Genomic DNA, 10,486 nt, shown 5'->3' with positions numbered 1-10,486 from the left:
AGAGTCCCGTGTTTCCTGAGTCTTCAGAGTCCCGTGTTTCCTGAGTCTTCAGAGTCCCGTGTGTCCTGAGTCTTCAGAGTCCCACATTTCCTGAGTCTTCAGAGTCCCGTGTGTCCTGAGTCTTCAGAGTCCCACATTTCCTGAATCTTCAGAGTCCCGTGTGTCCTGAGTCTTCAGAGTCCCGCGTTTCCTAAATCTTCAGAGTCCCGTGTTTCCTGAATCTTCAGAGTCCCGCGTTTCCTAAATCTTCAGAGTCCCACATTTCCTGAGTCTTCAGAGTCCCGTGTGTCCTGAGTCTTCAGAGTCCCGTGTGTCCTGAGTCTTCAGAGTCCCACATTTCCTGAGTCTTCAGAGTCCCGTGTGTCCTGAGTCTTCAGAGTCCCACATTTCCTGAATCTTCAGAGTCCCGCGTTTCCTAAATCTTCAGAGTCCCGTGTTTCCTGAATCTTCAGAGTCCCGCGTTTCCTAAATCTTCAGAGTCCCGTGTTTCCTGAGTCTTCAGAGTCCCGCGTTTCCTGAGTCTTCAGAGTCCTGCGTTTCCTGAGTCTTCAGAGTCCCGCGTTTCCTGAGTCTTCAGAGTCCCGTGTTTCCTGAGTCTTCAGAGTTCCACATTTCCTGAGTCTTCAGAGTCCCGCGTTTCCTGAGTCTTCAGAGTCCCGTGTTTCCTGAGTCTTCAGAGTCCCGTGTGTCCTGAGTCTTCAGAGTCCCGTGTGTCCTGAGTCTTCAGAGTCCCGCGTTTCCTAAATCTTCAGAGTCCTGTGTTTCCTGAGTCTTCAGAGTCCCGTGTTTCCTGAGTCTTCAGAGTCCCGCGTTTCCTAAATCTTCAGAGTCCCGTGTTTCCTGAGTCTTCAGAGTCCCGTGTTTCCTGAGTCTTCAGAGTCCCGCGTTTCCTGAGTCTTCAGAGTCCCGTGTTTCCTGAGTCTTCAGAGTCCCGTGTTTCCTGAGTCTTCAGAGTCCCGTGTTTCCTGAGTCTTCAGAGTCCCATGTTTCCTGAGTCTTCAGAGTCCCGTGTTTCCTGAGTCTTCAGAGTCCCGTGTTTCCTGAGTCTTCAGAGTCCCGTGTTTCCTGAGTCTTCAGAGTCCCGTGTTTCCTGAGTCTTCAGAGTCCCGTGTTTCCTGAGTCTTCAGAGTCCCGTGTTTCCTGAGTCTTCAGAGTCCCGCGTTTCCTGAGTCTTCAGAGTCCCGCGTTTCCTGAGTCTTCAGAGTCCCGTGTTTCCTGAGTCTTCAGAGTCCCGTGTTTCCTGAGTCTTCAGAGTCCCGTGTTTCCTGAGTCTTCAGAGTCCCACATTTCCTGAGTCTCCAGAGTCCCGTGTTTCCTGAGTCTTCAGAGTCCCGCGTTTCCTGAGTCTTCAGAGTCCCGTGTTTCCTGAGTCTTCAGAGTCCCGCGTTTCCTGAGTCTTCAGAGTCCCGTGTTTCCTGAGTCTTCAGAGTCCCGCGTTTCCTGAGTCTTCAGAGTCCCGCGTTTCCTGAGTCTTCAGAGTCCCGTGTTTCCTGAGTCTTCAGAGTCCCGCGTTTCCTGAGTCTTCAGAGTCCCGCGTTTCCTGAGTCTTCAGAGTCCCGCGTTTCCTGAGTCTTCAGAGTCCCGCGTTTCCTGAGTCTTCAGAGTCCCGCATTTCCTGAGTCTTCAGAGTCCCGTGTTTCCTGAGTCTTCAGAGTCCCGTGTTTCCTGAGTCTTCAGAGTCCCACATTTCCTGAGTCTTCAGAGTCCCGCGTTTCCTGAGTCTTCAGAGTCCCGTGTTTCCTGAGTCTTCAGAGTCCCACATTTCCTGAGTCTTCAGAGTCCCGTGTTTCCTGAGTCTTCAGAGTCCCACATTTCCTGAGTCTTCAGAGTCCCGTGTTTCTTGTGTCTTCAGAGTCCCGTGTTTCCTGAGTGTTCAGAGTCCCACATTTCCTGAGTCTTCAGAGTCCCGTGTTTCCTGAGTGTTCAGAGTCCCACATTTCCTGAGTCTCCAGAGTCCCGTGTTTCCTGAGTCTTCAGAGTCCCGTGTTTCCTGAGTCTTCAGAGTCCCGTGTTTCCTGAGTCTTCAGAGTCCCGTGTTTCCTGAGTCTTCAGAGTCCCGTGTTTCCTGAGTCTTCAGAGTCCCACATTTCCTGAGTCTTCAGAGTCCCGCGTTTCCTGAGTCTTCAGAGTCCCGTGTTTCCTGAGTCTTCAGAGTCCCGTGTTTCCTGAGTCTTCAGAGTCCCGCGTTTCCTGAGTCTTCAGAGTCCCGTGTTTCCTGAGTCTTCAGAGTCCCGCGTTTCCTGAGTCTTCAGAGTCCCGTGTTTCCTGAGTCTTCAGAGTCCCGTGTTTCCTGAGTCTTCAGAGTCCCGTGTTTCCTGAGTCTTCAGAGTCCCGCGTTTCCTGAGTCTTCAGAGTCCCGTGTTTCCTGAGTCTTCAGAGTCCCGTGTTTCCTGAGTCTTCAGAGTCCCACATTTCCTGAGTCTTCAGAGTCCCGCGTTTCCTGAGTCTTCAGAGTCCCGTGTTTCCTGAGTCTTCAGAGTCCCGTGTTTCCTGAGTCTTCAGAGTCCCGTGTTTCCTGAGTCTTCAGAGTCCCGCGTTTCCTGAGTCTTCAGAGTCCCGTGTTTCCTGAGTCTTCAGAGTCCCGCGTTTCCTGAGTCTTCAGAGTCCCGTGTTTCCTGAGTCTTCAGAGTCCCGCGTTTCCTGAGTCTTCAGAGTCCCGTGTTTCCTGAGTCTTCAGAGTCCCGTGTTTCCTGAGTCTTCAGAGTCCCGTGTTTCCTGAGTCTTCAGAGTCCCGTGTTTCCTGAGTCTTCAGAGTCCCGCGTTTCCTGAGTCTTCAGAGTCCCGTGTTTCCTGAGTCTTCAGAGTCCCGTGTTTCCTGAGTCTTCAGAGTCCCACATTTCCTGAGTCTTCAGAGTCCCGCGTTTCCTGAGTCTTCAGAGTCCCGTGTTTCCTGAGTCTTCAGAGTCCCGCGTTTCCTGAGTCTTCAGAGTCCCGTGTTTCCTGAGTCTTCAGAGTCCCGTGTTTCCTGAGTCTTCAGAGTCCCGCGTTTCCTGAGTCTTCAGAGTCCCGTGTTTCCTGAGTCTTCAGAGTCCCGCGTTTCCTGAGTCTTCAGAGTCCCGTGTTTCCTGAGTCTTCAGAGTCCCGTGTTTCCTGAGTCTTCAGAGTCCCGTGTTTCCTGAGTCTTCAGAGTCCCACATTTCCTGAGTCTTCAGAGTCCCGCGTTTCCTGAGTCTTCAGAGTCCCGCGTTTCCTGAGTCTTCAGAGTCCCGCGTTTCCTGAGTCTTCAGAGTCCCGTGTTTCCTGAGTCTTCAGAGTCCCGTGTTTCCTGAGTCTTCAGAGTCCCGTGTTTCCTGAGTCTTCAGAGTCCCGTGTTTCCTGAGTCTTCAGAGTCCCGCGTTTCCTGAGTCTTCAGAGTCCCGCGTTTCCTGAGTCTTCAGAGTCCCACATTTCCTGAGTCTTCAGAGTCCCGTGTTTCCTGAGTCTTCAGAGTCCCACATTTCCTGAGTCTTCAGAGTCCCGTGTTTCCTGAGTCTTCAGAGTCCCGCGTTTCCTAGACCTGAGCCTTTATAATCACAGAGAGTGAATGGACTGAACTGTCATATTCTCTATACACTGAATGGCTGAGCCATTTGATTGGCCGTTCCCATGAAATGCTTTGCTGTCTTTGAGTGACACACAAGGACCCCGAGCCCTAAACAGCTCTACTCATAAAACTGCCCTCATTTACATCCTTGTATATTAACATGAACAAAGCCCAGAGTCACTATCTGCCCCCTTTGATATGTGGAGTCAATTTTGTTTGGCCACTTCCCCTTTGATCAACAAGCAGGACAGGGAGGCAGTGGGGGATGGGGGGCCCGGGGCAGCAGGACAGGGATAGGGAGGTGGAGGGGGTTGGGGGGCGGGCAGCAGGACAGGGATATTCTGTGCGGTCAGGTCTGCAGTCCCCTGTGAGGGTCATATTCTGTGCGGTCAGGTCTGCGGTCCCCTGTGAAGGTCATATTCTGTGTGGTCAGGTCTGCGGTCCCCTGTGAAGGTCATATTCTGTGCGATCAGGTTTGTGGTCCCCTGTGAAGGTCATATTCTGTGCGATCAGGTTTGTGGTCCCCTGTGAAGGTCATATTCTGTGCGGTCAGGTTTGCGGTCCCCTGTGAAGGTCATATTCTGTGCGGTCAGGTTTGCGGTCCCCTGTGAAGGTCATATTCTGTGCGGTCAGGTCTGCGGTCCCCTGTGAAGGTCATATTCTGTGCGGTCAGGTTTGCGGTCCCCTGTGAAGGTCATATTCTGTGCGGTCAGGTCTGCGGTCCCCTGTGAAGGTCATATTCTGTGCGGTCAGGTCTGCGGTTCCCTGTGAAGGTCATATTCTGTGCGGTCAGGTCTGCGGTCCCCTGTGAAGGTCATATTCTGTGCGGTCAGGTCTGCGGTCCCCTGTGAAGGTCATATTCTGTGCGGTCAGGTCTGCGGTCCCCTGTGAAGGTCCTATTCTGTGCGGTCAGGTTTGCAGTCCCCTGTGAAGGTCATATTCTGTGCGGTCAGGTCTGCGGTCCCCTGTGAAGGTCATATTCTGTGCGGTCAGGTCTGCGGTCCCCTGTGAAGGTCATATTCTGTGCGGTCAGGTCTGCGGTCCCCTGTGAAGGTCATATTCTGTGCGGTCAGGTCTGCGGTCCCCTGTGAAGGTCATATTCTGTGCGGTCAGGTCTGCGGTCCCCTGTGAAGGTCATATTCTGTGCGGTCAGGTCTGCGGTCCCCTGTGAAGGTCATATTCTGTGCGGTCAGGTTTGCGGTCCCCTGTGAAGGTCATATTCTGTGCGGTCAGGTCTGCGGTTCCCTATGAAGGTCATATTCTGTGCGGTCAGGTCTGCGGTCCCCTGTGAAGGTCATATTCTGTGCGGTCAGGTCTGCGGTCCCCTGTGAAGGTCATATTCTGTGCGGTCAGGTCTGCGGTCCCCTGTGAAGGTCATATTCTGTGCGGTCAGGTCTGCGGTCCCCTGTGAAGGTCATATCCTGTGCGGTCAGGTCTGCGGTTCCCTGTGAAGGTCATATTCTGTGCGGTCAGGTCTGCGGTCCCCTGTGAAGGTCATATCCTGTGCGGTCAGGTCTGCGGTCCCCTGTGAAGGTCATATTCTGTGCGGTCAGGTCTGCGGTCCCCTGTGAAGGTCATATTCTGTGCGGTCAGGTTTGCGGTCCCCTGTGAAGGTCATATTCTGTGCGGTCAGGTCTGCGGTTCCCTATGAAGGTCATATTCTGTGCGGTCAGGTCTGCGGTCCCCTGTGAAGGTCATATCCTGTGCGGTCAGGTCTGCGGTTCCCTGTGAAGGTCATATTCTGTGCGGTCAGGTCTGCGGTCCCCTGTGAAGGTCATATTCTGTGTGGTCAGGTCTGCGGTCCCCTGTGAAGGTCATATCTTGTGCGGTCAGGTCTGCGGTCCCCTGTGAAGGTCATATTCTGTGCGGTCAGGTTTGCGGTCCCCTGTGAAGGTCCTATTCTGTGCGGTCAGGTCTGCGGTCCCCTGTGAAGGTCATATTCTGTGCGGTCAGGTCTGCGGTCCCCTGTGAAGGTCCTATTCTGTGCGGTCAGGTCTGCGGTCCCCTGTGAAGGTCATATTCTGTGCGGTCAGGTTTGCGGTCCCCTGTGAAGGTCCTATTCTGTGCGGTCAGGTCTGCGGTCCCCTGTGAAGGTCCTATTCTGTGCGGTCAGGTTTGCGGTCCCCTGTGAAGGTCATATTCTGTGCTGTCAGGTTTGCGGTCCCCTGTGAAGGTCATATTCTGTGCGGTCAGGTTTGCGGTCCCCTGTGAAGGTCATATTCTGTGCGGTCAGGTTTGCGGTCCCCTGTGAAGGTCATATTCTGTGCGGTCAGGTCTGCGGTCCCCTGTGAAGGTCATATTCTGTGCGGTCAGGTCTGCGGTCCCCTGTGAGGGTCATATTCTGTGCGGTCAGGTCTGCGGTCCCCTGTGAAGGTCATATTCTGTGCTGTCAGGTTTGCGGTCCCCTGTGAAGGTCATATTCTGTGCGGTCAGGTTTGCGGTCCCCTGTGAAGGTCATATCCTGTGCGGTCAGGTCTGCGGTCCCCTGTGAAGGTCATATTCTGTGCTGTCAGGTTTGCGGTCCCCTGTGAAGGTCATATTCTGTGCGGTCAGGTCTGCGGTCCCCTGTGAAGGTCATATTCTGTGCGGTCAGGTCTGCGGTTCCCTATGAAGGTCATATTCTGTGCGGTCAGGTCTGCGGTCCCCTGTGAAGGTCATATTCTGTGCGGTCAGGTTTGCGGTCCCCTGTGAAGGTCATATTCTGTGCGGTCAGGTCTGCGGTCCCCTGTGAAGGTCGTATTCTGTGCGGTCAGGTTTGCGGTCCCCTGTGAAGGTCATATCCTGTGCGGTCAGGTCTGCAGTCCCCTGTGAGGGTCATATTCTGTGCGGTCAGGTCTGCGGTCCCCTGTGAAGGTCATATTCTGTGCGGTCAGGTCTGCGGTCCCCTGTGAAGGTCATATTCTGTGCGGTCAGGTTTGCGGTCCCCTGTGAAGGTCATATTCTGTGCGGTCAGGTTTGCGGTCCCCTGTGAAGGTCATATTCTGTGCTGTCAGGTCTGCGGTCCCCTGTGAAGGTCATATTCTGTGCGGTCAGGTCTGCGGTCCCCTGTGAAGGTCATATTCTGTGCTGTCAGGTTTGCGGTCCCCTGTGAAGGTCATATTCTGTGCGGTCAGGTTTGCGGTCCCCTGTGAAGGTCATATCCTGTGCGGTCAGGTCTGCGGTCCCCTGTGAAGGTCATATTCTGTGCTGTCAGGTTTGCGGTCCCCTGTGAAGGTCATATCCTGTGTGGTTAGGCAGAAGGAAGACAGAGACTGTGATTGGATGAAACTGAGATTTATTTCTTTCAGATAAAATTCCGATCACAGAAAGCAGCCAGGCGGAGGGGGGGGGCCGGATGGAGCTGATTGGACAATAATCACTTAGCTCCTCCCAGGAGGATCACAAAGCTGATTCTTCTAGTGATTTCATTCAAAATTGGAGCAAAAAATCAGAGAAGGGGCAACAGATCCCCTTGTGGGCAGAGCAGCCAATCCCATTCATACAGCAGGTGGAGGTGTTCAGTGGGCGGAGCTCATTCTACGCGGGGGAAGAGCAGGAATCCGCTGAAGACACTGCTGCTGACGTCTTTGCTGGCGATTCTGCGGCTCTTGGCGTCGGTCTCGATCCAGACCTGGTCATTGCGGTTGAGGTTGAGGACGGTTCCTCCGGAGTTGACCTGGTTGCGATTGTTGATGTTTCGGTCGCAGAAGCTGAGCAGTTTCTTGCCGTTGGCTGTGCCGATTTTGGCCCAGATGTGGAGGCAGAGATCTCCGGCAGAGACGGCCTGGAAGGTGAAATAATAGTAGCCGGGCTCGGCACAACTGAAGCGCCCAGAGGAGCCGTCATACACCCCCTCCTGGTTGGTGAGGATCTCCCCGAACAGCAGCGTGTTCTCCTTCATGCTGGTGTAGACTGCCGAGAATGCTGGCCGCCGCTGGTTCCTGCCATCCGCCATCGCTCCTTTGGATCCAGCTGGACCGGGCTCTCCTGGAGGCCCTGGGGGCCCCTCTGGACCCTTGTATCCTATAGAGCCAGGCTCGCCTGGGGCCCCGGGGTCTCCGGCATCACCTTTGCTAGTTTTTAGTCCAGAAAGTCGTCCGCTGTCCCCTGGAAGAGAAAAAAAAGGAAATGATGGGGGGTCTGAGGAAGGCGAAGTCCGATCATCAATCGACTCCACCTTTCTGTATGACCAACTAAGGACAACCCATGAGGATGTCACCTGACACAGAAGCCAATTCTAAAACAGGGTGCAATTACCCCACAACCCCACCTACTTCTATACCCCCACCTGACATAACTCCACCTACTTCTCTACCTCCCCCTCCTACCCCAACTCTGCCTACTTCTATAACTCCACCTCTTACCCCAACTCCTCCTACTTCTATGCCACCACCTCCTACCCCAACTCCTCCTACTTCTATAACTCCACCTACTTCTATACTTCCCCTCCTACCCCAACCCCTCCTACTTCAATACCCCCACCTCCTACAAGGTATACGCCTACTTCTATAACTCCACCTCCTACCCCAACTCCTCCTACTTCTATAACTCCACCTACTTCTATACTTCCCCTCCTACCCCAACCCCTCCTACTTCAATACCCCCACCTCCTACAAGATATACGCCTGCTTCTATAACTCCACCTCCTACCCCAACTCCTCCTACTTCTATAACTCCACCTACTTCCATACCTCCCTCTCCTACCCCAACTTCTCCTACTTCAATACCACCACCTCCTACAAGAACCCCGCCTACTTCTGTAGCTCCACCTCCTACCCCAACTCCTCCTACTTCTTTACTTATATTATTACCCCTGAGTATTATAAAAGTTGGGGTCAGGGTCATACCGGGGTCCCCTCGGTCTCCTTTCTGTCCGTGTCTTCCAGGACGCCCAGGATACCCAGGATGACCTTTCTCTCCATTGGGGGCCTTGCAGACATCTGATTGGTGAGATGGAGGGCACAGGAATCCAATGAATAGGAGGCTGAGAAGCAGCCAGGGTCTCCCCATGGTGTCACTCCCCTGAAGAGAAATATCAGTCAGTTAGTGCAGTAACCCATAGCAACCAGACAGCGCCCATCACTGAAAGATTTATGTCTGATATATAATTCACAGGAACAGTCATAGCAGGCTGAAAATAGCAGGAGTCATTATATGGGGCCCATAGCAGGGATATACAATATCTGACAAAAGTAAGTACACCCCTCAGTGACATTTGTGTAAATCTTTTCTTCTATCTTTTCATGTGACAACACTGAAGAAATGACACTTGTCTACAATGTAAAGTAGTGAGTGTACAGCTTGTATAACAGTGTAAATTTACTGTCCCCTCAAAATAACTCAACACACAGCCATTAATGTCTAAACCGCTGGCAACAAAAGTCAGTACACCCCTAAGTGAAAATCTCCAAATTGGGCCCAAAGTGTCAATATTTTGTGTGGTCGCCATTATTTTCCAGCACTGCCTTAACCCTCTTGGGCATGGAGGTCACCAGAGCTTCACAGGTTGTCACTGGAGTCCTCTTCCCCTCCTCCATGATGACATCACAGAGCTGGTGGATGTTAGAGACCTTGTGCTCCTCCACCTTCCGTTTGAGGATGTCCCACAGATGATCAATAGGGTTTAGGTCTGGAGACATGCTTGGCCAGTCCATCACCTTTACCCTCAGCTTCTTTATCAAGGCAGTGGTGGTCTTGGAGGTGTGTTTGGGGTGGTTATCATGTTGGAATACTGCCCTGCGGTCCAGTCTCTGAAGGGAGGGGATCATGCTCTTCTTCAGTATATCACAGTACATGTTGGCATTCATGGTCCCCTCAATGATCTGTAGCCCCCCAGTGCCGGCAGCACTCATTTTCAGATCCTCAGAGAGTTCTTTGCCATGAGGTGCCATGTTGAACTTCCAGTGACCAGTATGAGAGAGTGAGAGCGATAACACCAAATTTAACACACCTGCTCCCCATTCACACCTGAGACCTTGTAACACTAACGAGTCACATGACACCGGGGAGGGAAAATGGCTGATTGGGCCCAATTTGGAGATTTTCACTTAGGGGTGTACTGACTTTTGTTGCCAGCGGTTTAGACATTAATGGCTGTGTGTTGAGTTATTTTGAGGGGACAGCAAATTTACACTGTTATACAAGCTGTACACTCACTACTTTACATTGTAGACAAGTGTCATTTCTTCAGTGTTGTCACATGAAAAAATAGAAGAAAAGATTTACACAAATGTCACTGAGGGGTGTACTTACTTTTGTCAGATCCTGTATATAAAAGGGTCTATGGTGTACATATAGTCTTTAGAGACTCACCTGTACTGGGATCAGCCTCTGTACTGGGATCAGCCTCCGTACTGGGAGCTCAGCCTCTGTACTGGGATCAGCCTCTGTACTGGGATCAGCCTCTGTACTGGGATCAGCCTCCGTACTGGGATCAGCCTCTGTACTGGGATCAGCCTCTGTACTGGGAGCTCAGCCTCTGTACTGGGATCAGCCTCTGTACTGGGAGCTCAGCCTCTGTACTGGGATCAGCCTCCGTACTGGGAGCTCAGCCTCTGTACTGGGATCAGCCTCCGTACTGGGATCAGCCTCCGTACTGGGATCAGCCTCCGTACTGGGATCAGCCTCCGTACTGGGAGCTCAGCCTCTGTACTGGGATCAGCCTCTGTACTGGGATTCTGCGGAGTTCTGTGAGTTCACTTCTCCTTTTCAGGGACTGTTCACCAGAAGAAGAGGAAGAAACCCCCCCGACTCATGGGAGTGCCCTGAGCAGAAGAGCTAACACTCTGTTGTATGATGGGGGGGTATTTCCTTTCTCAGACCCCCAGCGGTGGAGGTGGCGGGGGTTGGGATGAGATTTCTCCCTAAAAATTGTGTTCTGTGACAAAATAGCAAGAAAGGTGCTCTGTACAGCGCTACTCATCATGTTGGTGCTATAAAATATTGGAATAAACAAGCAGAGGCAGATAAGAGGTTGGCGTTGTT

The 10,486-nt window shown here is 52.6% G+C and overlaps 1 protein-coding gene across 11 annotated transcripts; it reads right to left on the bottom strand.

Moving 5' to 3' along the window:
• Positions 1-6,780: 6,780 nt before the first annotated feature.
• On the bottom strand, positions 6,781-10,209 carry C1QA (complement C1q A chain). Of its 11 annotated transcripts, XM_073601419.1 has the most exons (5): positions 10,109-10,198; positions 9,997-10,034; positions 9,815-9,868; positions 8,350-8,524; positions 6,781-7,609 (listed from the first exon to the last, which is right to left on the bottom strand). In XM_073601419.1, the coding sequence occupies exons 4-5, from the start codon at positions 8,510-8,512 to the stop codon at positions 7,035-7,037; spliced, it is 738 nt and encodes a 245-aa protein (XP_073457520.1). In that variant the 5' UTR covers positions 8,513-8,524; positions 9,815-9,868; positions 9,997-10,034; positions 10,109-10,198; the 3' UTR covers positions 6,781-7,034. The 11 variants fall into 11 exon arrangements, with proteins under 11 accessions (XP_073457520.1, XP_073457515.1, XP_073457519.1 ...); XM_073601414.1 differs by having other exon boundaries at positions 9,815-9,848; positions 9,887-10,209; XM_073601418.1 differs by lacking the exons at positions 9,815-9,868; positions 9,997-10,034 and adding an exon at positions 9,910-9,940 and having other exon boundaries at positions 8,350-8,527; positions 10,035-10,209.
• Positions 10,210-10,486: the final 277 nt, after the last annotated feature.

This window comes from Aquarana catesbeiana, linkage group LG10 (genome assembly GCF_042186555.1).
Source record: "Aquarana catesbeiana isolate 2022-GZ linkage group LG10, ASM4218655v1, whole genome shotgun sequence".
Classification (NCBI taxonomy): Eukaryota; Metazoa; Chordata; class Amphibia; order Anura; family Ranidae; genus Aquarana; species Aquarana catesbeiana.
This window is presented reverse-complemented; position numbering and strand designations above follow the sequence as displayed.

Excerpts from the sequence above, each read along its gene's own strand:
- C1QA (XM_073601412.1), bottom strand. The coding sequence starts at position 8,512 with ATGGGGAGACCCTGGCTGCTTCTCAGCCTCCTATTCATTGGATTCCTG. Across the intron at positions 7,610-8,349 it reads AGGAGACCGAGGGGACCCCG|GGGACAGCGGACGACTTTCT; the intron begins GTATGACCCTGA and ends TTTCTCTTCCAG.